At 32.8% G+C, this 27,523-nt stretch overlaps 2 protein-coding genes across 2 annotated transcripts in view; one reads left to right on the top strand and one right to left on the bottom strand.

Moving 5' to 3' along the window:
- LOC136029409 (steroid hormone receptor ERR2-like) overlaps positions 1–27,523 on the bottom strand; it is a gene marked incomplete at its 5' end in the record, with an annotated part of 141,863 nt that overhangs the window by 63,849 nt on the left and 50,491 nt on the right.
- On the top strand, positions 7,796–20,670 carry LOC136029410 (crossover junction endonuclease EME1-like). The gene is made up of 2 exons (XM_065707777.1): positions 7,796–8,327; positions 19,718–20,670. Exons 1-2 carry the CDS (start codon positions 8,239–8,241, stop codon positions 19,950–19,952), a joined length of 324 nt encoding a protein of 107 aa, XP_065563849.1. The 5' UTR covers positions 7,796–8,238; the 3' UTR covers positions 19,953–20,670.

Here is a 27,523-nt window from a genome sequence, read left to right as displayed (position 1 = left end):
CCGCCTCAAAAAAGTGCCAAAATGGCGCAAATTTGCCCATCTGGCCACTCTGCTGGAATGACGTGATGTAAAGAGAACTGGATTTCCTGATAAGCTTGAAACTTTCTGGGGAAATATTATATTAAATAAGGGAACCTCACACAATATTTAGGGTAGACAAGAGGATGCCCAAAAATGGTAGGTTTAAAATTTGCATGTCTACAGGACAAAGGGAACCTAGTAGACAAAAAACGGGTTTGGGGATGTACCCTCCCCCCCTTAAAAAGTGCCAAACACTTTAGGTAACTTGAAGCTTCAATCCATATGCTCCTGGGCCAAAAGGGGGACAGTTTAAAACAAATTATGTGTATTTCTGCATTTGCCTCTTGAAATTGGCCAAAAAAAATTCCGATCAACTTGAAACTTTGAGCTCTTTTTGTAAATGATCTAGACAAGCATGTATCTAAATACAGTAGCAGCTGTTACAAAACAGAAACTGAAAAGACTCAATAACTAAAATGGCCGATCAGAACACATCTGTATTTATAATTTATAATTTTATAATTTTGTATTTATAATTTTCTGCAGGATGGGACTTCGGATGGGTTCAACCCTAGAGAGGAGAATGGTTTTTGCAGATTTTCTATCCATGTGATTGAGAAATACCGTTCCCATCCACTTCAGATACTGAAGTATAATAGTATTAAAGAATCAATACATGTGATTGAGAATTATCGTTCCCATTCACTTCAGATATTAAAGAATAATACTATTAAGGAATCATTAAATGTGATTGAGAATTACCGTTCCCATCCACTTCAGATATTAAAGTATAATACTATTAAAGAACTATACCTCAAGATTTTAGCTTTAACATATAGATTGAATATTTAAATTTTCACTAAAACCTGAATTGCAATCCAACATTTTAACTATTTGGCGAAAAATCAAATGTTCCTTCGCAATATTCAAATACTCCAACAATTAACCCTTCATAAAACTACGTCAAATAAAAAAATAAACAAAAATTAATCTAAAAAATCTTTTTAAGACCAAAGCAAACACCGATACTAAATCTTATAGGTGCAGACATAAAGTCATTTAATAAGTTAAACTGAACAAGAACAGAAGCTACAATTAATGAATAGACGAAACCTAAAACGGAAAAAAATTAAATGAATATCCGAATCAAACTTTAAATAAACAGAATTACCACAAATAAAATTTGGGTTACCACCAATTAAAACCACCGAAAGGCTAGTGTTACTTGCATTTTAATAAAAAACAAAGCATATTTAAATACATTTTTATTGTTATTATTGTTATATTGTTATAAAAAAATTAATTTGTACATAATAATACTTTGAACAATCAAAATAGTTCTGTTAGTGTGTTTTTTACTTTAAACACATTTCTTTCAAATGGATAGATATATTAATATTATAGAGTAATGATATATAGTAATGATAATGAGTATAGAAAATATACTCATACAGTATATAGTAATATGTAATGAGCATAGTATATAGTAATATTTTGAACAATTAATATAGTTATGTTAGTGTGTTTTTTACTTTAAATACATTCCTTCTTTCAAATGAATAGATATAGTTATATTATGTAGTAATGATAATGAGTATAGAGTATATACTCATAGAGTATATAATAATATGTAATGAGCATAGTATATAGTAATGATATTGTTGTATTTTGAACAATTAATATAGTTCTGTTAATGTGTTTTTTACTTTAAATACATTCCTTCCTTCAAATGAATAGAAATAGTAATATTATATTTTAAATACATTCCTCCCTTCAAATGAATAGAAATGGTAATATTATATAGTAATGTTAATAAGTATAGAGTATATACTCATAGAGCATATAGTAATATGTAATGAGCATAGTAAATAGTAATGATATAGTAATATTTTGAACAATCAAAATAGTTCTGTTAGTGTGTTTTTTACTTTGAATACATTTCTTTCAAATGAATAGAAACTTGTTTGGTGAATTATTATTGATTATATTATTATATATTATTATTAGCTTAATGTGAAGGATCCTGTAGTCTGTATAAAGAAAAAATATAAAACATTTGAAGATAGGGCGAAAATTAGCCTTTTAGACCACAATTTATTTCCGTTTTTTAGTAACAGTTCTGGCTCTTCATGATTTATAGGCTAATCTATTTAGCAAGTTTTTTTTTTTTTTTTTTTTTTTTTTTTTTTTTTTTTTTTTTTTTTTTTTTTGTGTTCGATCAATATTTGATACGTTTTGATTGTAAGTGTTATCAGTTGTTTTTTCTTTATATTATATTGTAGCGTACTCCTCATTTTTTGAGGGAAATAAATAAAAATAAAATAAATAATCGTTTTTTGATTAGCTAATCCTTGCTTCAACACACTAAACATTAAACTAATACTAAACATATAAACACATTAAACAGATTGCTTCAAAAATCACCAATGCTTAAGAGTTTTGTTCAGGCTTCAATTTTTGTATCCTTTGGTTTAAACAGAACTAAATGGAAAATTGTTTAGTTTAAAAGAGTTTAAATGAAATAAGTTCAATAAAGTGGCAAGGTGAAATGGAAAGTAATTATTCAATTAATTTTTTTTCGTTTCCTACAACCTTGATTAGTATTTACATCTTTTGTTGGAAGACGATAAATGAAAGACGTTGTTCGAAATATCTGTTGTTCTTATTATCGTGTAAATGACATTGACCTGTTGGAGCATTTGAGGGAGTGGTAGCCCAACTCTTATTTGTGAATTTTATTTGTAAAACTTTAATAGTATTTTTATTTCTATTTTCGTTGCTGCTCTTGAGAAATAAACTGTCTTAAATTCAAGTCGTTTTCAGTAAGGAGCAAATGACACTGTCCTTTTGAGGGTTTGTAGAAGATGGTAAATCCACTTTTATTTGTGGTAATTTCTGTTCGTTTATCGTCTAACCTGATTATATATTTAAGTTTATCTGCATTTGGGTTATATCTATTCACCCGTAATATAATCTATTACTTTTATGTCGGATCCAACTATTTATATAGTTCAATTCGTTAGGTTTGTAAAGTTTTAATTATTATATGACTATTTCTTTTTTTTTCTTTGTTTCTTCTGTGTGTTTTCAGTAAAAAAAATAATGCAGTCTAACCTTAAGAGGGTTACAGATCTAAGGAGGTGGTAGCCCCACTTTTGTGTCTGTTAATTTCTGTCGAGTTACTATATGGCTTTAGTTCTCCTCATTTTAGGTTTAATTGGGCTCTTTACTTTATTTGGAAAAACTTTCGTCTTGAAAATCTCTCTCTTAAATTAATACCGTGGAACTAAATAATTTGAAATAATAGTTAAACACCGAATATTAAAACTAAAAGTTGTCCTTCAAGATTTTCAGGCGAAAACTTAAGTTAGGAAAACTTGTGAAAACTCACTTTTGGAATTATGAAATTTCCTTTTCAGTAAACTCTGTATTTGGTATTCAAAATACCTCTCAAATTTAAAAGTAATGTCGTTACCTTACGTGCGGGGGAAATTTTTCTCGGGATGGGGGGATTTTCCATATTAAAATGTATTTGATCTGCATATCTTTTTTTTTGGCTCTTTGCGTATTTAATCAAAATAAAGTATTAACACAAATCATCAATAGACAAAGCCATGAGGCTACGCCAACGGCTTGAAACCTTTCGTTTTGCCTGGGCTCACCACGCATATGATACCTTCGCCATTTCATTTTATTTGATAAAACTTTCATTATTGTCCTCGTTAAAGGCACCGTGCAACTTTTCTGGGAGGGGGTTGAAATTGAGGAACATTTACACCAAAAAATGCCCTTAGTAGAGATACCGGTAAATCTTATCTAAGCCCCATTTATAATGAACATATTTTACTCTTTTTTTTTTTTTGGGGGGGGGTTAAATTTTCAAGTTTTATAGGTGTACTCTTTGAACCAATTTCAGGGGCTAATGGGGGGGCTGGTGATCCTCTCTTGTATTTCGCTAGTGTGGATGTATAATTTTGTAGATATGTAAGAAAATTAATAGAGGCTATGTGTAAAAGAAATTTTTTTACCTTTTGTTCAATTACTGCTCGTATATCAGTATATAAGCAGCAGGCCCTGTTGTACAATAGCCATATAAAGTAAAAAATGTATACTCTCTTGTGAGGACCAGAAACTTACTTCCTCTGGTGTTGTGATGGAGAAATACTCGCTCCATCTTGCCACTGTGTAACGATACCAGGTGGCGATTGGGGTAATTCTTTAGAAGTCAGGCATTAGCGCTTATTATATATTAAATAAAAAAAGCAAGTTTTTGCAACTGAAAGTAAGGAGCTACATTAAAACTTAAAATAAACAGAAATTATTGCGTATATGAAGAGGATTGCCCCCTCTTCAACACCTCGCTCTTTACGCTAAAGATTTTGGTACTTTTAAAAAGGCTTCTTTTTGTTTTAATTAAACGACCCTCTTGTTTCAGGAGTCGTTCTTAAAGGATTGGAACAAAATTCGAATTTTAGCGTAAAGAGTGAGGTGTTGAGGAGGAGACAATTCCCTTCATATCTCCTTACTTTCAGTTGAAAGACTTGTTTTTTTATTTAATTTCTGATCGTTTTTTAAATAATGCCATGAAATCCGGCCCCACCGTCACGGAGAAATCCCCCTCACCACAGAAATATCCTCTAGACAATTAAATCCTGGTAAAAATTTACCCCTGACAATTACCCTTTACAATTCCACGTGTAAAATTGAGATGGAAAAGAGAAAGCAAGGCCTATAAAAAGAATTCCGTTTAGGAATTCTGGCAAATTCCCCCTGTGTATAATTTCCACTGATAAGTTCACCCCCCTGGAAGCATCCCTCTATATGGAAAATTAAATAAAAAACTAGTTTTTTTAACTGTAAGTAAAGAGCGACATTAAAACTTAAAACGATCAGAAATTACTCCGTATATGAAATGGTTGTCCCCTCCGCAATCCCTCGCTCTTTACGCTAAAGTTTTTAATTGTTTCAAAAAGTAGGACTGTGGCAAAGAGTCAAACTTTTGTGCGTAAATAGCGAGGGATTGCAGAGGGGACAACCCATTTCATATACGAAGTAATTTCTGTTCGTTTTAAGTTTTAATGTCGCTCCTTTCTTTCAGTTAAAAAAAACTAGTTTTTTTATTTAATTTCTGAAGGTTTTTGAATTAATGCATGTTAGATTTTGGCTCTCCGCACATAAATTATTAAAATGAAATATGCATATTAATTCTTTTTTTGGCTAAATGGCTTTCTCTTAGTTTTGATCAGACGATTTTGACAAATAAGGGGTGTGGAAGGAGGCTTCCTGTTGCCCTCCAATTTTTCCGTTACTTAAAAAGGCAACTAGAATTTTTAATTTTTAACGAACGATTTTATTAGTAAAAAATATACGTAACTTAAGAATTAACTTACGTAATAAACTTTTATATTTTTATTATGTATATGAGGGGGTTTATCCCCTCGTTAATACCTCACTCTTTACACTAAATCTTAAGTTTTGTCCCAATTCTTTAAGAATAACCCCTGAATCAGAAAGGCCGTAGAATAAATAGTTTAAATTACTAAAAATACTATAGTATAAAGAGCGAGGTATTTATCTTCTCCTAAATACCTCGCTTTTTATGCTAAAGTATTTTTAGAACCCCTCATATGTGTAATAATCTCTGTTCGTTTTAAGTTTTGATGCTACTCCTTACTTTCAACTGAAAAAACTTTTTCATGTTTATTTTTTCATTGTTTTCTTTATAGTAATGCTAGAAAATCCCGCGCTTTTTCATTGAATTTCTCTTCCCCCATGACATATTCCTCCGAGGAAAGATCCTCCTACATTGCCCCCTCTCCTAACCCCACCCCCAAACCAAAAAAATCCCCCTGAAAACGTCTGTGCACTTCCCAATAACCAGTACTGTATGTAAACACTACTCAAAGTTTATAACTTGCAGCCCCTCCCCCAGGGACTGTGGGGGAGTAAATCATTCCCAAAGACATAGTTATTATGATTTTCGACTATGCGGAACAAAATGGCTATCTCAAAATTTTGATCCGTTGACTTGGGAAAAAATGATCGTGGGAGGGGGCCTAGGTGCCCTCTAATTTTGGTTACTTAAAAAGGGCACTAGAACTTTTCATTTCCATTAGAATGAGTCCTATTGTGGCATTCTAAGACCGCTTGGTCGATACGATGACCCCTGGGAAAAAAAAGAAAACAAATAAACACGCACCCGTGATCTGTCTTCTGGCAAAAAATACGAAATTCCACATTTTTGTAGATAGGAGCTTTAAATTTTTGCTACAGGGTTTTCTGATACGCTGAATGCGATGGTGCGATTTTCGTTAAGATTCTATGACTTTTAGGGGGTGTTTCCCCCTATTTTCCAAAATGAGGCAAATTTTCTCAGGCTCGTAACTTTTGATGACAAAGACTAAATTTGATGAAACTTATATATTTAAAATCAGCATGAAAATCCGATTCTTTTGATGTATCTTTTAGCATCAAAATTCCGTTTTTTAGAGGTTCGTTTACTATTGAGCATGGTCGCTCCTTACTACAGTTCGTTACCACGAACTCTTTGATTTACCCGTGGAAAAACTCAGCAGAAAATGCGCCCTCCCCCCCCCCCCCATACGAAAATGTATACATACTGCCCAATAGCAATATTATGATCAAGCAATGGGGAAATTTTATAACTTAAAGATGTTTTCCTTAGGGCTAGGCGGGGGTCATGTTATGTCCAAAGGCGTAGTTATTGGGTCTTTCAATTATCCTTCATTATCCTAAAAGTTTGATCGGATGATTTTAGAAAAAGGGGCTGGGAGGGGGCCTAGTTGCCTTGCAAACTTCTTGGTCACTAGAACTTTTTAATTTCCGTTCGAATGAGCTCTCTCATGATATTCTAGAACCTCTGGGTCAACACGATCACCCCTGGGAGAAAAAACACGCATCTGTGATCTTTCTTTTGGTAGAAATTACAAAATTCCACATTTTTACAGATAGGATCTTAAAACCTCTACAGTAGGGTTCTTCTATACTCTGTACCTGATGGTATGATTTTCAATGGGGTTCTATGACTTTTATGGGATATTTCCTCCTTTTTTGAAAATCGGGCAAATTTTCTCAGGCTCGTAGCCTTTAATGGGCAAGACTAAGCTTAATTAAACTTATGTATTTGAAAACAGCATAGTAAGGCGATGATATCTATTGGTCTCTGGATATATTTATTGGATATATCTATTGGTATCAAAATTTTAGTTTTTAGGGTTTCGGTTAGTATTGAGCCGGGTTGCTCCTTACTTACAGCTTGTTACCACGAACCGTTTGATGTATATTTTTTTTTAAATTAACTATTTGATGCAACTATTTCGACTATTTTAACTATTTTATCGACTATTTTATATCGACTATTTTAACTATTTCGGGGGTTGTAAATTTTCAAGTTTTATAGGTGTACTCTTTGAACCAATTTCGGGGGCTAATGGGGGGGGGGTCCTCTCTTGTATGTCCCTAATGGGGAGGCCTAATTTTGTTGACATGTTAGAATCTATTAATATAGGCTATGTATAAAAGAAAAATGTTTTTACCTTTTGTTCAAATACTGCTCGTAAATCAGTATAGTAACAGCAGGGCCTAGATGTACGACAACCATGTAAAGTAAAAAATGTATACTCTCTTGTGAGGACCAGAAACTTACTTCCTCTGGTGTTGTGATAGAGAAATACTCGCTCCAGCTTGCCACTGTATAACGATACCAGGTGGCGATTGGGGTAGTTCTTTAAAAGTCAGCTATTAGCGCTTAATACTTATACATATGAAAAATTGTAAGAGAAGTTGAACAGCTTAAATAGGAAAAAGAGCAGCTGAAGAAGCTGCTTTGTTTATTATGTTACACCTATATTTTTTTTTGAAGCTGCTGTTTTTTTTTGTTTTTTTTTTACTTTTAAACATAATAAAAGATATGGAAAAATGCATTAAATTAACTGAACCTATCAATTATATTTTTACGATTTGGGTTAGGTGCATATGCATACCTTTGTGTCTTAATATTTGAATTGGTTTTGTGTGTTTTTTTGTATAATATACTGCATTTCGGATTTTTTTGCCTGTTTTTGCTGTTTTGATTTTCACATTAGCCATTAATTTGTTGTTATTTTTCTTTTAATTTGCTTGAAGCTCTAGACATTTGGTATATTTTTTTTCAGGGAAGAAATAGAAGATTTATTAGTACAATTGGAACTGGAGTATATGATATCGCATGTTGAAGTTGACTCTTCTAAGGATTTTGCCCAATTTGTTGGAAGCTATACAAAGGCCATCGCTGATAAAGAGTACAAGTATGTTTCTTAATCGTCTCTCTTTCTTACTCCCTCTCACTTTCTATCTTTTTCTCTTATTCTCTTTCTCTCTGTTATATTATCTTTTATTATATTCTACTATATTTTCTCTTTATCTCCATTCTAGTTCTCTCGGTTCTCTTTTTCTCTCTCCCTTTCTTATGACCAATTTTCTTGCTGCCACAAAGATTTAGTTATCACTGAACCCGTTCGTAACAATATTTAGGTGATTGGGTAGTTCTAACTAGTTTTTTTTATGGAATACTTTTCACCATATGTTATAAGAAGTGAACTAGCCATTTGATTGATTTGACAGTCTGATTGATGGTAAAAAAATTTCGAATTGGGACAAATCCTTTTATTAGACAGAGATAATAACATTCACAAAATATACTGGATATATTGATGACATATGCAGTGACCATCATCAGCAGAAATACTAAATAAAACAATTAAGACCTAAGGTATGTGTACGAAATAAAATAATTACATCTTGTTAATTGCTTTTATTTAATTATATCTTGTTGCTCTTATTTGTTTCTTGCCCTTATTGCCCTTGTTTAATTACATCTTGTTGCTCTTATTTTTTTCAATGCACCACTGGAAGCCAATCTTCTTTCCCTTCCAGGTTTCGGTTCGTTGGCTTTATTTGAACTAACAAGTGGGAAGGGGCTAAACGCCTTGGGAGAAATGAATCATACTTTATCTGACTTCGATAAGTTATCGTAAATAGAGTTCAAGCCCAATTCACCTGTGTGTATTCAAAGCGAGGCTCTTGAGTGAAATACTCTTAATTTCAATCGTTTTCCGGAAAGTTTGCTTTAAACCCCGGTCCCCATAAATCAAAAAGACATTATCGAACAAGATGAAATGGTCTGTAACATCAAAAATGTGTTCCGATAGGGCTGAAGGGAAATCTCCAGGTTCGGAATGTTGCTTTAAAGTCGACGTAATCTTATTAATACCTTGTTATGCATTAGCGTTTTTGAATTATTTAATCAAAGATCTTATTGATGTTATGGATAAAGATCTTAATTATATCTTATAAATATAATGATCTTATGATGATGATCTTATTGATATCTTATTATGCATTAATGTCGTTGAATTATAATATCAAAGCTCTTATCGATATCTTAATGATAAAGATCTTATTATATAATCTTAATTATATCTTATAGATTTTTTCTCTTACTAGCTGTTGGGGTGGCGCTTCTTGCCCCCCCCCCCCCAAGACACCCCTCCCCCGCGCGCGTAAGTCGTTACGCGCCATATTAGTTACGCGCCATTGTAGTTGTGTCCCTGTGTCCCACCAGTGAATATAGATATATATATATATATATATATATATATATATATATATATATATATATATATATATATATATATATATATATATATATATATATATATATATATATATATATATATATATATATATATATATGATTTTTAACTACGTAAAACTGTGAATATACAACATTCTTCGCTGTCCCATTGTCTGTGCATATAAGTAGATTGTCAGGTTTACCGACTCTTGAACATGCAACATATAATTGTCCATGGGAAAAAGAATCGGTATTCAGATCTATACCTCATGATTATAATGATTGCCCTTGAGCTTTGTTGATGGTGATTGCTAATCGAACATTCCCTGTGTCGCCGTCGTCATTTATATATCCCCCTGTGCCCCCCGGCGTCCCCGTTGTAGTTGTGTCCCTGCTTTTTTTTTAGTTTTTTTTAGTTATACCTCATGATTCTAATGATTGCCCTTGAGCTTTGTTGATGATGATTGCTAATCGAACATTCCCTGTGTCCCCGTCGTCATTTATATATTCCTCTGTGCCCCCCGGTGCCCCCGTTGTAGTTCTGTCCCTGTTTCCCGGTCGTCATTTATATCCTCTGTGTCCCGGTCGTCATTTGTGTCCCGGTCTGTAGTTTTTTTAGTTTTTTAGCTTTTTTAGTTTTTGTTAATGTTTTTTTTTCTTTTTAGTTTTTCTTGTAGTGTTTACCTGATGAAATAATTCAGACGTCATATGCGGACAGACAGACAGACAGATGTAACACACATACAACTTATTTATATATATATATATATATATATATATATATATATATATATATATATATATATATATATATATATATATATAATTTATATATGTGTTTCAAACTACGCAAAAATTGCGAATATACAACATTCTTGGCTTTCCCATTGTCTGTGCATATACAAAGACGTATGTACTAATAATGACGTCATATGCAAACGCTCTTTTTACAAACAAACAAACATGCATACACACAACTCGTTTTTATATAGATAGATAGATAGATAGATAGATACAATACAAATTAACTGCGTAAAACTTGCGAATATACAACATTCTTCGCTGTCCAATTGTCACTGCATATAAATAGATTGTCAGGTTTACCGACCCTCGAACATGCAACGTACAATTGTCCATGGGAAAAACAATCAGTATCAAGATCTATACCACATTTATCTATACCAAATCTATACCAATATCTATACCAATTCTATACCAAGATCTATACCAATTCGATTAGCAAATGCTAATCGAATTGGGAATTGCAATCTTTTAAATTGAAAAGGCAGATCCGTTGGAATCATGGGAATGCGAGGAATAAGAACAGCCTCACCCTCAAAAGGCCCTGTCAAGATTGTGGCCTCTATTAGGTTTTCCATTTTTTTTTTACAGCAAGTCGTGTGCCATTGCAAAGCTTTGGTGGGTTGATATTTCTTAAAAGTATTATTGGTACGCCTATTTTTAGTTGTAGCACGTGTGGTGGAAACCCTGAAAGATCTATGGAATTTAAAATTCAGATGGATAATTAACCGCTTCATTTGGTTCCAAAACTGTGTCGAATGACTTGTAAAGGACTGCCTGGTCTCGAATCTTGGTCAAAACAATATTGTCGATTTCGTGGACGTCTATATTTATGGGTGCGAGAATCGCTCTTTCACTTAGCCATTTATTATTTTTATAATTTTTTAGAATATTCGGAAATACTTTTTCAATCAATTCATTTTTGGACGTCACTAAATTACAGAAATCAGCAGGTAGTTGTATACGTCCTGAAATTGAGTCTACTGGGAGCTTTCCGTTTCCAATTGCCAGCAATTGATCTGAAAATGTTTGACCAGAGTCATCGTTTTGCAATCGGACACGTAGTCTATAGGAATAATAATGCATTGCACTGCATTTCTTATTCATTTCTTTGTTAGTGGCTGGATTCATCAATTTAATATTAAAGTGATAGCCGTCGGCTCCATCCCAAAAAATGATAGGATATTGTAGGGCATCGTAGCATCGATGAGTTTCAGCAATTCTTAACAACTGAGCGTTTCGCTTATGATGAATAATATCTCGAGGTAAAAACTGATCACCGACCATAACGATTGCCACTTCGTCGATAGTTGGAGCATTGTATCTACGCACATGTTGGCCAGGAGGCGTTTTGTCAGCGGAAATAACAATTTTATGCGTATCAGTAGGCATCAAATCGATGGCTGTTTTGAACAGACGCACTAAATTATTATTTTCGTGGAAAAGATGTTGCAATTGGGAAACGATTGTCCTTTCAACGTTGGGAGAAAATTTCGCAACGTGCATTCAATTCAGAATTTCTATCACTGATGAAGTACAATTGTAAAAATTTATGATTCTCGCCTGAGAATGGTAGAAGGACCCTGCTCTATGATAAATTTGCCCTTTTACTTTGAAAGTAGACATAAATTGATCTGGATTTTCGATTTGGGCTCCAAACGACGTCATTTGGAAACATGAGTTGTATTTTCTGATTTTTGACAAAAAACGCTTAGATTCTGACGTAGTTCCAGTAAGGAAAGTCTTCAATGGCTCTGGTGGTGCAGCCAATAGAGGAAGTTTAACTTTTCCTGAGGCGCAACACATTCCCATTGTTTCACCATTGAATTTCAAGGCCTTGCAATAGGGACCAATTTTAGACATTGTCCCGATTTGAACACATCTACTCAAGCTATAATCATCGACTGGGCTGTACCTGAATGCCAGGCGATAACTTTCAGGTTGCTCTGATTCCTCGGCACGCTTTCTTTTCTTACTTTCTCTATCAGCAGCAAGCCTGATTTCTTGCTGTTCTTGTGATTCCTCGGCACGCCTTCTTTTTTCACTTTCTCTTTTAGCAGCAAGTCTGCTTTCGCGTTGCTCTGGTAGTTCCTCGGCACGCTTTCTGTTCTTTCTTTCTCTATCAGCCTCAAGCCTGTTTTCTTGCTGTTCTTTTGATTCCTCGGCACGCTTTCTGTTCTTTCTTTCTCTATCAGCCTCAAGCCTGTTTCCTTGCTGTTCTTTTGATTCCTCGGCACGCTTTCTTTTCTGACTTTCTCTATCAGCAGCAAGTTTTTTGGCATAGACTCTTTGAGCATCTTCATCGGCTTTTGCTATTGTAAGTTCATCAGCCATTTTAAACTTAAACATTAATAGATTTCTACGTGAACATATATGTCTTAAATATCTTTAGTGACGTCACCGTCATAGCAAAAATGACGACAACTAACTTCATGATTAAATATCTTTAATGACGTCACCGTCATAGCAAAAATGACGACAACTAACTTCATGACGTCAGTCGACACAGAAACATGACGTCACCTGACAGACAGACACACAGGCAGACAACTTATTTTTATATATATAGATAGTATATATGTAGTATATATATATATATATATATATATATATATATATATATATACATATATGTTGTGATTCCTCGGCACGCTTTCTGTTCTTACTTTCCCTATCAGCCGCAAGCCTGTTTTCTTGCTGTTCTTGTGATTCCTCGGCACGCTTTCTTTTCTTACTTTTTCGTTCTTACTTTCTCTATCAGCCGCAAGCCTATTTTCTTGCTGTTCTTGTGATTCCTCGGCACGCTTTCTTTTCTTACTTTCTCTATCAGCCGCAAGTTTTTTGGCATAGACTCTTTGAGCAGCTTTCTCGGCTGTTGCCATTGTAGGTTCTTCAGTATTTTACAATTAAACATTTTTCGTCCACGATCTTCTTACAATTTAAATTTGTCTTTGAACGAGTTTCTTAAGTACATTTTATGACGTCATCGTCATAACAAACATGACGAAAACTAACTTCATGACGACATGACGACATGATGACATGACGTCACTCGACAGACCCACAGACAACTTATTTTTATATATATATAGATAAATTAATTATATCTTAATATCTTATTGTATGTCTTATAATCAAACAAGAATAATAAGAAAGAAGTAGAAAAAGTGAACGAGCATGGTGGTGGTGAATCAGTGGGTTAGCCTTTGCTTGGCATTGAAGGACCTAGGATCTAATCCCAGTTACCAAAGGGCCTAAAATTTTATGAGCATTATGGATTAGCGTCTACGATTATGAGAAAATGGGCCCGATTTTTTTTTTAAAGATGAAAATCACTTCCAAAAAGGCGAGTAACCTTTAATAATAATCACATCATTAGATTCAGCTTATCGGAGAACTCTTCTGTAGAAATTTCAATCATCCATCAACAAAAAAAAGGGATTTTTTTACAGAAAAAACATTGAATATCCCAAAAAGTTATACTTTTTTTCCAAATTCTTTCAGAACAACTGCTCAAACAGGAAAGCGGTTACATTGGTATCGAGCCATATTCTTCGTTGAGCTTACTGGCTGATATACCGTTAGTCAGACGGGGACTGAATTTTCTCTGGAAAACATCTAGCAAATCCTCCTCCGTCGAGCGCCCATGCTTCAGAACCGTAGTTTACCACTGTCATCATTACAGCTTCCAATATTCTAATTTTGGATCGTAGACATATCTTCCTATTCTTCCAAACTTTTTTCAACTGTGAAAAAAACAACCTGGGCCTTGGCTTTTCTGCTTCTACTTTCCGTCTTTACTAACAATACTACGTAGGTATGTGAGCTTTACTAACAATATGTGAGCTTTACTAACAATACTACGTAGGTATATGAGTCTTTACTAACAATTCTACGTAGGTATGTGAGCTTTATTAACAATACTACGTAGGTATGTGAGGCTTTACTAACAATGCTACGTAGGTATGTGTGGTTTTACTAACAATACTACGTAGGTATGTGAGACAGTCCACTTGATCAATCTTTTCGTTACTCAATATCACCTTCATTTATACCGTGTCTTAGCGACATGGTCTTCTTAACATTAATTTTCAAAATATTTTCTTCTAATTGTCATAGTACATGTGAATTAATATCGTAGACGCTAGTTTTTGGAGGGCGAAAAGTAAGGTTAAGACACACAGGAAAAAAAGACATAGAGGGTAGGTGGAGGAGTTGAGGAAAGAGATACAAAATGTTGGCAGAAGTGGGGATTAACAGAGAGAATAGAAACAACAATCACGGAGACTCAAAAAAAAATTTAGTAAATTCAAAAAACTTTTAATTTTATAGTTTTTGAAGTTTAATTGTAGCAACTGTTTAATTAGCTACATAGACCTTTCCGCAGATTATCGAATGCCTATTATATTTATAATAATCTTCACAGTACCAAGAAAATGTTATCTGATAGTTTGGATTGGTGATATAGGATCTTGCACAACCATATAAATCATGAAAAACTAGAAAAATTGGGACTTCATTTTTTATGAGAAAGACCTTAACATGCAATTATGCAGTTTTTGTATTAGAGTGCGGCAAATTAAAATAGATAGGAGGAGTAAAAAAAAACAGCATGAAAGAAGCCGAACAGCTTGTGAAGTTGTAACTTTGCTTCGAACATCAATTTTTCTTTGAAAATCTACGAATTGCGATGATTGTATTTTCTCGTTAAAAAAAAGCATTTTCAAATTTAACTAATAAATTTTGGTAATCTGTTTTCACGGTTCGGTGCGACTACACTGACGAAAATGCAATAGTGCCCTAAAAGCTATATAATTTTGAAATTACCGAAAGAAAATCTCCGTAAATTATGATTTTCATGGGGAATGCTTTCATTTTGTCATCCTTGTTACCGTCCTGGCTAAGTGGTTGGCGTGCTGGTTCGAGAATTCTTTGTCCAAGGGGTACGGGTTTGATCCCTGCCAAAGTTCGTTATTTGGTTTGCGACGGGGATCAGTGGTGTGAATGCTCAGCCTGAGTCGACCCAGCTTTAAATGGGTACCTGGAGAAATCTGGGGAAGTTAAGCTTGAAGGGTTTGCGAAAGCACAGAATGGCTGGCCCTCCATTGCACTTCCTGGCTGAAGGGCCACTAAACGGAGATCAGCACCGCCAGTTCAGATCAAAAGGGTCTAGTGCCGTCATACTTACTTATTTACTTATATTCTTGGTACTTCGAAACGAAACTTTATTCACTGTGCTCAAAAATGCGAAAATAATTATAATCTACAAGTGCTTTAATTCAATAGTGTGACTTTTATTCATAAAGAGCTACTACTATCCTTGAAAAGTATTTTTAGCTCAATTTCACAATGACTTATGCTTTATTTGAGAACAGAGGCCGAATTGAGAATTTATGGAAAGTTCTATGAGCGTTAACTAAATGTTATTGAATAAAATGTCATTGTAAATAGGCCTAAGGAAACCAGATTTTGAATTTATTTGAAGCCTGAAACAAGTGCTTTGCCTTCTAATAAATTGGTTTTTTCGGGAACTCTAGGCTTATCGATCGTTGAAAATTTAAGAATGTACATTTTGGAAATGTATGTCTCGGACGAAAAATAGCAAGCCAAATAAAACTAATTTGCTGAGACTTAAATTCAGCTTTTGCCAAATCCACTAAAATCTTATGAATATCAAATAAAAAAAAAAAAGATTTTTCCAATGAAAATATAGAGTGATGTTGATACTCAGAACGAGCAGAAATTATCGTGTAAATGAAAGGGGGAAAGCCACGGAAATTAAATTTTTCTAGTAATTTGAAAATTCTTTCTATTCCAATCCAAGAGTCTTTCTTAAAAGAATTGGACAAACCGCCGAACTTTAGGGTATAGAGCGTGGGGCTAAGGATGACACAATCCCCGATATATTTCATAGTTTCTGTTCTCTCACACTTATTGAATTTCTTTACCTTCTTCTATAAAGATTGCATCCCTTTGGGGGGGGGGTATTTTATGTTTCTAAAATCATGCGAATTTTCATTTTCTATAGGTATTAATGAGTGTTATTAAAATTATTACATTTTAGGTTTATCGTAAATAATAGATTTTGTTATATCCGACATTTTGTTTTTTGGTTTCTGTTGTCTAGGGTTGCTCTTTACTTACGGTTGGTTACTGCAAGTTGTTTGACCCAAGGTTCTCTTCAATGTAAAGAAGGTTTACTACTTCATACATCAACTCCTGTTTAACATTTAAGTTTAATATTCGTAAAGCAATGTTTCGAGAATGAGGTCTATCCTTGAAAAAAAAAATACACGTTTCGAATTTTACTAGGACTATGTGGGTTAACAAAACCAAAAATTATTCATAGGATTATCATTTCGACGGTTTGAAAAGCAAATTTTTTAAGACAGTCTGTTTTATAGGAATATTCCCCATGGATATCAACAGGGGTAACACCCATCCCTCCCCTGGGAAAGAATGGAAGGTACTTGTGTAATATACCCACTACCAATTAAGTTGTTCATGCAATGACGCACTGTAAACTGGTTGCTTTCGCTAGTTTCTTTCACCTTAGCGTGAGAAAAGACAAAGATAAGTGACAGAATAGATGGGAAATATATAGTTTGGGCTATGTATTTGCACATTAGGGGTGGGATGGGGGTTAAAGTGTTTGTACAGTAAACAATTTCTACTTCATAAAGTGCATAATAATTGTAGCTAACACATTTTGCATGCAGGCCCTCTATACTTTGTTCTAAACCCCTACCCCCTCCCCCTAATGTGCAAATATATAGCCCAAATTTATTTCTGAAGTATTATATTTTTTTCATGCTTAGGAATATTTTATTAGGATTAACATAACTTCACTTCTTTAGTGATTGTGGGTATGTCATACAAGTACCGAATGGAATATTAAATTATGTTTGTAAATAAGAAACAGAAAAATATTACCATTTAAACTCCGGGTAGAACTAGTCTGAGAATCACCAGAAAATTCATTTCTTTGCGGTATTTATTGTTGTCAAAACTCCTCTTTAGAGGTTTAATTACTACTAGCACGAATCACTCCTAACTTAAAGTTTATCACCTCTAGCCTGTAGTATAAAAAATTAATTTAAAAACCAATTTTACATTTAAACAGGGATAAAAGCAAAGTTACATATAATTATTTTCTAAACTTATTATTGAATTGGCTTATTCTTTAAATAATCAAAGAACGTTTGTCCGAAAAGCGATTGTTTACCTAAATATATTTATATAAAGGCCAATAATATTACATAAATATAATATAATATTTACATAATACAATATAATATTTACATAAAGGAAGGAAACGATCAAAAATGGGATTTTTAAAGGCCAAACGAAAATACTGAAAAAAACACAGAAAGTGAATATTTCGAGAGAATAACCGCTTCTTTTCGTCAGCGCGAGCAAAATAATATGATCAAGGAAGAAAACAAAAAACAAGCGCGGAAAGTACAACAAAACCAATGAAAGAAAACCGCCAAAATTTTAAATAAAAGACCGAAAATTAATAAAAATAAAATAGAATACCTATCAAACAATAAAGTGAGTTATCCGCCAATATCCGCGATCTGCACAGAATCCAAGCAAATTTGAACTGCCAACGACGGATACCAACGAACAATTGAGAAATAAAAGAACAAATTCATTCACTCAAACAAACGAATTAGCGATTGAATAAATTGATGAACTAGGTCACTTGATTTCTGATTTTAAACATCGCATTTCTTGCGGATACCCTTTGAGATCTAAGGGGTTGATGATGTAGTTGATTATGTGATTGGGGAAGTGGTTAAACGTTTATTTCAGGATTACTAAAGTATCGACTTCTCTTTTGAGAAAACCGAAATACGACTAATTTATTCTTAAATCACCTGAATCTCTGTTCAAAGCTAGACGTAAATGTTGGTATTTATAAATTTCAACAGCTTCTCTGTAATGTTGGACAATACCTTTATCATATGAAATTAGGTTAGCTTTGTTAAATAAAACAGTAAAATGTATTTATTTATATATTATTTAATTTATTCTTAATATATTTATATATTATATAATATATTATAAACATATTTATATGTACTACTAGCTGTTGGGGTGGCGCTTTGCGCCACCCCAACACCTAGTTGGTGGGGCGCTTCGCGCTCCCCCCAAGCCCCCCCGCGCGCGTAAGTCGTTACGCGCCATATTAGTTACGCGCCATTGTAGTTGTGTCCCTGTGTCCCATCTGTGAATAGAGATAGATATAAATATATGTTTTTAACTACGTAAAACATGCGAATATACAACATTCTTCGCTGTCCCATTGTCTGTGCATATAAATAGATTGTCAGGTTTACTGACTCTTGAACATGCAACATATAATTGTCCATGGAAAAACAATCCGTATTCAGATCTATACCTCATTATTCTAATGATGTGTCCCTGTGTCCTGGTCGTCATTTATATTCCCTATGTCCCGGTCGTCATTTGTGTCCCGGTGTCCCAGTTTGTAATTTCTCTTTGAGTGTCCCGGTCGTCATTTATATTCCCTGTGTCCCGGTCGTCATTTGTGTCCCGGTGTCCCGGTCTGTAATTTCTATTCGAACAATCCCTGTGTCCCGGTCGTCATTTATATATCCTGCCTGTGCCCCCGGCGTCCCCGTTGTAGTTGTGTCCTGTGTCCCGGTCGTCATTTATATTCCCTGTGTCCCGGTCGTGATTTGTGTCTGGGTGTCCCAGTGTGTAATTTCTCTTTGAGGTTCCCGGTCGTCACTTATATTCCCTCTGTCTCGGTCGTCATTTGTGTCCCGGTCTGTAATTTCTCTTTGAGTGTTTTTTCTTTTTAGTTTTTTTTTAGTTTTTTACCTTTTTTCTTTTTTCAGTTTTCTTTTTCTTCTTTATTTTTCAGCGTCACTATGAAGTACATATCGACGAACCTTTGTTTTTTTAACTTAAATCTGGTAGGCATTGATGACCTTATCCAAGTCAAAATCCCAAACCCAATAGGTTCTTCAGTCATTTTACAATTAAACATTTTTCCGTGAACAAATGTCTTAAATACCATTAATGACGTCACCGTCAAAGCAAAAATGACGACAACTAATTTCATGACGTCAGTCAACACAGAAACATGACGTCACCTGATCCACAGACAGACAGACAGACAACTTATTTTTATATATATAGATATAATGTATTATAAATATGTTTATATATAATATAATATATTCTAAATATATTTATATATTATAAAATGTATTAATATATTTTCAGATTGAATGAACGGCAAGCGTCTTTCACTTTTTATTCAAGTTCTGATATGGCCACTGATGTTCAAGCAGTTAAAGTTGACGAATCCGGAACGGGCTTGTCTAGACTCTGGGTGAATCAGCTCCGGCAGTTGCCTACGGTTGGACTAGATGCCGCTCATGCCATAGCTGCTGTCTATCCTCTGCCACTTACCCTTAGAAAGGTATCACGCTCTTTTGATATTGTATTTTCGACGTAATACCTTATGTTAGTTTCTTTTCTAAGACCACACTGCTTTTCTATGACGAGCAAATAAATATATTCATTTGAACGTTTATTTGTTTTGATATTAATGAGAACTATGCTACCTTTTCATGGGACAAGGGAAGAAAATTCTAAGAAATGAGAGCATTTCTAAGACATTGAAAGAAACCAACAAGGTTTTTTGACTGTATGATCAGTAATCGTCAAGGAAGTATCGCCGTATCCAGGATTTTGTTTGGAAATGTGCGGGGATACAAAAAAAAAATGCTTCAAGTTTATGTGTTTACTTAATATGCATTTTTGATGTATTTTTAGCGTCAGGACAGGGAGTTCAAACCCTCCTCGTTCTCAATATAACCATAAAATGTATAGTATAGGCTTGATAGAATTAAGTTAAACATAAAATTGCTAGCATAGAATTTTAAAAATAAAGTTATCATTTTAAAAATTTTCACCACAGAGACAAAAACAGCTTCCTCGAAAAATAGTATAACCCATATCTTTTTACTTGTCCTATTGGCTTAAAATTTCATAGTAACGACGAATCAGATTTTATGTTCTTTTCATTGGCGCAAAATTTGAAATACAAAGTAATTTGGTTCAAGTTCTCAGCTTAAGGTCAGTCAGTATTTCTCTCAAGAAATAAGGAATAATGTTATTGGCTAATTTGTCGAAATTTTCAGCTTAAAGTGACTAATCAGTTTTTAAACAAGGTGGGGTTATTTTCCATAAGAAATAAGGATTAATAATAGCGGCTAACTATATTAGGTAATAACTATATTACGACTAATTAATAGGTCACAAAAAGTAACCAATGGAATTTAAGAACATTATGACACGTAAGGATAAAGTTTGGTGTCCTAACACTGCTAGACACCAATGTCATCTTTATCGGAGGGAGGGGTTTTAAGGTAGGTAAAACCCAACGGAGGGCTAGACCTCAATAAAATGCTATTTAATCTTAAAAACAGGGGTATTTTTGTAGGTTCAACTCTTTTTTTTGCCTCTGAAGCAATGTGCGTTTGGGAATGAGGTAAGTAAGTATTTATGATTCTTCTCAAGTAGTTTTCATAATTTTTTAGAATTTCCTTCAATTATGCCTCTGTTCATAAGGTTTACCAAACTGCCTCTTCTTATCTCTAATCTGGAAACCTCGGAATTCTAACTACTGAAGGATACTAAGCCTCAGGGGTATATATCGGTAAAACCCCAAACTGTCATACCGACAGCAATACTTTTTTCCCTACACATATGGGGAAAAAGTTTTCATATATCAAAAGCGTTCTCCAGTACCGTAGAGAGCCATTAAGGGATAGCTGCAATTGCCCTTACGTATTAATTTACGACTGAACTGCACAGGCTACCTTAGAACTAACTGAAACTAATGAAGAACACAACTACTAGGAAAGTTTGGGGTAGTTCTCTTATTAAAAGCTTGAAAACGCGTTATCTACAAACAGCCCCACCGAAGTTGTCACTGAAGAGTTGGCGTGAAAATACCCAACAGGCAGTGATCTTTCTTTTTCTCTGTCAGTACCAACTAGATATTTTGACTGTCAATGGTTTTGCTCGGGAAAGAGATGAAAAATGCCCCCCCCCCTTTTTGTGTAATTTTCCATTTAATCAAATCAAAACCTCAAAAATGTCCCTGTAAGAAATCTCCCTGTAGAATATTCCCCCCGATGAGAACTAAACCTCTTTAAATCCCCCTCTCTATATAATTAACATCCCCCCAAAAAAATCAAAATAAAACATCTCCCCACATGTAAAATTGAGCAACTAAGGGTAAAGGAAGAAATATAAAGAATGAAAAAAGGGGTTCTGGAATATTTTACCTGTATACCAAAATACAGTTAAAATATATGCTTTTGAATGTTCTATAGGATTTATCTTATATTTCTACTAGCTGTTGGGGTGGCGCTTCGCGCAAACCCAACACCTAGTTGGTGGGGGTGCTTCGCGCCCCCCAAGCCCCCCTGCAAGCGTAAGTCGTTACGCGCCATACTAGTTACGCACCATTGTAGTTGTGTCCCTGTGTCCCACCTGTGAATAAAGATATATTATATATATATATATATATATATATATATATATATATATATATATATATATATATATATATATATATATATATATTATATATATATATATATATATATCCCCCGGTGTCCCCGTTGTAGTTGTGTCCCTGTGTCCCGGTCGTCATTTATATTCCCTGTGTTCCGGTCGTCATTTGTATCCGGTGTCCCGGTCTGTATATACATTCGTTTTTTAGTTTGTTTTTCTCCTTTGTTTTTTTCCTTTTTTTTTCTTTTTTAGCTTATTTAGATTTTTAGATTTTTTAGTTTTTTTATTAGTTTTTAGTTTTTTTTTCTTTTAGTTTTTTGTCCCGGTCGTCATTTATATCCCCCTGTTTCCCCCGGTGTCCCGTTTTAGATTTTTTAGTTTTTTTTATTAGTTTTTAGTTTTTTTTTCTTTTTAGTTTTTTTGTCCCGGTCGTCATTTATATCCCCCTGTTTCCCCCGGTGTCCCCGTTGTAGTTGTGTCCCTGTGTCCCGGTCGTCATTTATATTCCCTGTGTCCCGGTCGTCATTTGTATCCCGGTGTACCGGTCTGTATATACATTCGTTTTTTAGTTTTGTTTTTCTCCTTTATTTTTTTCCTTTTTTTTCTTTTTTAGTTATTTAGATTTTTAGATTTTTTAGTTTTTTTTTTAGTTTTTAGTTTTTTTTTCTTTTTAGTTTTTTGTAGTTTTTAACTTCTTTTAGTTTTGTTAATTTTTTTTTTTACTTATGTCCTGGTCGTCATTTATACTCCCTGTGTCCCGGTGCTTTGTTGATTGCTAATCGAACATTCCTTTTGTCCTGGTCGCTTTCTCTTGAGTGTCGTCATTATTTTTTTCTTTTTTAGTTCTTTAGTTTTTACCTTTTTTAGTTTTTTTAGTTTTTTAGATGAAAATTTTTTTAGTTTTTTCCTTTTTTTCTTTTTAGTTTTTTATGGTTTTTACCTTTATGTTAGCTTATTTTTCAGTTTTTTCCTTTTTTTTAGTTTTTTTTTATTTTTATTTTTTTTAGTTTTTTACCTTTTTTTAGTTTTTTTAGTTTTTTTAGTTTTTTTTTAGTTTTTTAGCTTTTTTACTTTTTTATTAGTTTTTAGTTTTTTGTAGTTTTTGCCTTTTTTTAGTTTTTTCAGTTTTGTTTTAGTTTTTTATTGGTTTTTACCTTTATTTTAGCTTATTTTTTCAGTTTTTTCCTTTTTTTAGTTTTAGTTTTTTTAGTTTTTTTACCTTTTTTTAGTTTTTTTAGTTTTTTTAGTTTTTTAGCTTTTTTATTTTTTTTATTCGTTTTTAGTTTTTTTTGTAGTTTTTGCCTTTTTTTAGTTTTTTAGTTTTTTAGCTTTTTTATTTTTTTTATTAGTTTTTAGTTTTTTTTGTAGTTTTTGCCTTTTTTTAGTTTTTCAGTTTTGACGTCACCTGATCCAGTTTTTTTCAGGTGACGTCACCTGATCCACGATCCACAGATCCACAGACAACTTATTTATATATATATAGATAGTTTTTTTTTTTTTACTTATGTCCTGGTCGTCATTTATACTCCCTGTGTCCCGGTGCTTTGTTGATTGCTAATCGAACATTCCTTTTGTCCTGGTCGCTTTCTCTTTGAGTTTCGTCATTTATTTTTTTCTTTTTTAGTTCTTTTAGTTTTTACCTTTTTTAGTTTTTTTTAGTTTTTTAGATGAAATTTTTTTAGTTTTTTCCTTTTTTTCTTTTTAGTTTTTTATTGGTTTTTACCTTTATTTTAGCTTATTTTTCAGTTTTTTCCCTTTTTTTAGTTTTTTTTTATTTTTTATTTTTTTTAGTTTTTTACCTTTTTTTAGTTTTTTTAGTTTTTTTAGTTTTTTAGCTTTTTTACTTTTTTTATTAGTTTTTAGTTTTTTTTGTAGTTTTTGCCTTTTTTTAGTTTTTTCAGTTTTTTTTTTAGTTTTTTATTGGTTTTTACCTTTATTTTAGCTTATTTTTCAGTTTTTTCCTTTTTTTTAGTTTTTAGTTTTTTCGTTTTTTACCTTTTTTTAGTTTTTTTAGTTTTTTTAGTTTTTTAGCTTTTTTATTTTTTTTTATTAGTTTTTAGTTTTTTTTTGTAGTTTTGCCTTTTTTTAGTTTTTTTAGTTTTTTAGCTTTTTTATTAGTTTTTAGTTTTTTTTGTAGTTTTTGCCTTTTTTTAGTTTTTTTAGTTTTTTAGCTTTTTATTTTTTATTAGTTTTTAGTTTTTTTTGTAGTTTTTGCCTTTTTTAGTTTTTTCAGTTTTGACGTCACCTGATCCAGTTTTTTCAGGTGACGTCCACCTGACCCATCCACAGACAGACAACTTATTTTTATATATATAGATAGATATAGATATATATATATATATATATTATATATATATATATATATATATATATATATATATATATATATATATATACTAGCTGTTGGGGTGGCGCTTCGCGCCACCCAAACACCTAGTTGGTGGGGGCGCTTCGCGCCCCCCCCAAGCCCCCCGCGCGCGTAAGTCCGTTACGCGCCATAATAGTTACGCGCATTGTAGTTGTGTCCCTATGTCCCACCTGTGAATATAGATATATATATATATATATGGTTTTAACTACGTAAAACTTGCGAATATACAACATTCTTTGCTGTCCCATTGTCTTTGCATATAAATAGATTGTCAGGTTTACCGACTCTTGAACATGCAACATATAATGGTCCATGGAAAACAATCTGTATTCAGATCTATACCTCATGATTCTAATGATTGCCCTTGAGCTTTGTTGATGGTGATTGCTAATCGACCATTCCCTGTCCCGGTGTCCCGGTCGTCATTTACATCCCCCTGTTTCCCCCGGTGTCCCCGTTGTAGTTGTGTCCCTGTGTCCTGGTCGTCATTTATATTCCCTGTGTCCCGGGTCCCGGTCATCATTTGTATCCCGGTGTCCCGGTCTGTATATACATTCGTTTTTTAGTTTTGTTTTTCTCCTTTATTTTTTTCCTTTTTTTTTCTTTTTTAGCTTATTTAGATTTTTAGATTTTTTAGTTTTTTTTATTAGTTTTTAGTTTTTATTTCTTTTTAGTTTTTTTGTCCCGGTCGTCATTTATATCCCCTGTTTCCCCGGTGTCCCCGTTGTAGTTGTGTCCCTGTGTCCCGGTCGTTATTTATATTCCCTGTGTCCCGGTCGTCATTTGTATCCCGGTGTACATGTCCTGGTCGCTTTCTCTTTGAGTGTCGTCATTTATTAGTTTTTTCCTTTTTTTTTTAGTTTTTTATTGGTTTTTACCTTTATTTTAGCTTATTTTTCAGTTTTTTCCTTTTTTTTAGTTTTTTTTATTTTTTATTTTTTTTATTTTTTATTTTTTTTAGTTTTTTACCTTTTTTTAGTTTTTTTAGTTTTTTAGTTTTTTAGCTTTTTACTTTTTTTATTAGTTTTTAGTTTTTTTTTGTAGTTTTTGCCTTTTTTTAGTTTTTTCACTTTTTTTTTAGTTTTTTATTGGTTTTTACCTTTATAGTTTTTTTAGTTTTTAGCTTTTTTATTTTTTTTATTAGTTTTTAGTTTTTTTTTGTAGTTTTTTTGCCTTTTTTTAGTTTTTTCAGTTTTGACGTCACCTAATCAGTTTTTTCAGGTGACGTCACCTGACACATCCATCCATCCATCCACAGACAGACAACTTATTTTTATATATATAGAAGATATATATATATATATATATATATATATATATATATATATATATATATATATATATATATCTTCTATATATATAAAAATAAGTTGTCTGTCCGTTACGCCAGATTATATCTTCTATATATATAAACAAAACAAACTAGAATGTAAAAACTGGAAATTGCATAAATATTTCGAAATATTTTGACAATAGATTAAAGTAATTCGAAAAAAGAAAAATGGTAAAAAACAAAAAAAAACTAAAAAGAAAAAACTAAAAAAAAAAATTAAAAAAATTAAAAAAAGAAAAACCTAAAAAGAAAAAACGTAAAAAAATAAAAAAGATAAAAAACTAAAAAAAAACTAAAAAAAAAGCTAAAAAACTAAAAAAAAAAGAAAAAACTAAAAAAACTGGGAATTGCACAAATATTTCAATATATTTTGACAGTAGATTAAAGTAATTCGAAAACCTTAAAACAGATACCCAAATTTTAAGGTTTAATATAAATTGTTGGAGCTTTAGCATGCTTGGCACGTAAAGATTTTTCCAAGTGTCAATGTTACAATGAACATTGACAAATTGAAGAAAACAAATCAATAAAAAGAAGAAACTTAAAAAAAACTAAAAAAGAAAAAAACTAAGAAAAGAAAAAACTAAAAAAGAAAAAAAAAAATGAAATGAAACTGTATCTATATCTATATAAATGACGACCGGGACACTCAAAGAGAAATTACAGACTAGGATACCGGGACACAAATGACGACCTGGACACAGGGAAGATAAATGACGACCTGGACACAGGGACACAACTACAACGGGGACGCCGGGGGCACAGGGGATATATAAATGACGACGGGGACACAGGGAATGTTCGATTAGCAATCACCATCAACAAAGCTCAAGGGCAATCGTTAGAAAAATGCGGTATAGATATGAATACGGATTGTTTTCCCAAGGACAATTATTATGTTCCATGTTCAAGAGTTGGTAAACCTGACAATCTATTTATTAATTTGGTTAATAATATACCATTTAAAACACCAAAATGAACATGCTGGAGTAGTCACTCGGTGAGAGAGGGTGTCAGAACGGAGAATGAAGGTCCCAGGTTCAAATCCTGGTTAGGCTACAAAGGTAAAAAACTAAAACTAAAAAAAAAAACTGAAAAAACTAAAAAAAGGCAAAAACTACAAAAAAAACTAAAACTAATAAAAAAATAAAAAAGCCGAAAAACAAAAAAAAACTAAAGAAACTAAAAAAAGGAAAAAAACTTAAAAAACTAAAAACTAAACAAAAACTAAAAAAAAAGGAAAAAACTGAAAAATAGAAGAGAAAAGAAAACTAATAAAATTAAGAATAAAAATAAAAAAAAATAAAAAAGATAAAAACTAAAAAAAAGTAAAAAGAAAAAACGAAAAAAACTAAAAAAGCTAAAAAAAAAGGTAAAAACCAATAAAAAACTAAAAGAAAAAAGGTAAAAAAACTAAAAAAAATTTCATCTAAAAAACTAAAAAAAAAACTAAAAAGGTAAAACTAAAAGAACTAAAAAAGAAAAAAATAAACTAAAAAAAGGAAAAAAAACTGAAAAATAAAGGAGAAAAAGATATAAAAGGGGATATAAATGACGACCGGGACACCGGGACACAAGGAATATAATTACGCCCGGGACGCTCAAAGAGAAATCACAGACTGGGACACGGGACACAAATGACGACCGGGGACACAGGGAATATAAATGACGACCGGGACACAGGAGACATAACTACAAAGGGGACGCCGGGGTGCACAGGGGGATATATAAGATGACGATGGCGACTCAGGGAATGGTCGATTAGCAATCACCATCAACAAAGCTCAAGGGCAAT

The sequence above is a fragment of the Artemia franciscana genome, chromosome 7 (genome assembly GCF_032884065.1).
Source record: "Artemia franciscana chromosome 7, ASM3288406v1, whole genome shotgun sequence".
In the NCBI taxonomy this organism is placed as follows: Eukaryota; Metazoa; Arthropoda; class Branchiopoda; order Anostraca; family Artemiidae; genus Artemia; species Artemia franciscana.
Note: the sequence above shows the minus strand (reverse complement) of the source record. Positions and strands in the feature narration are given on the sequence as shown.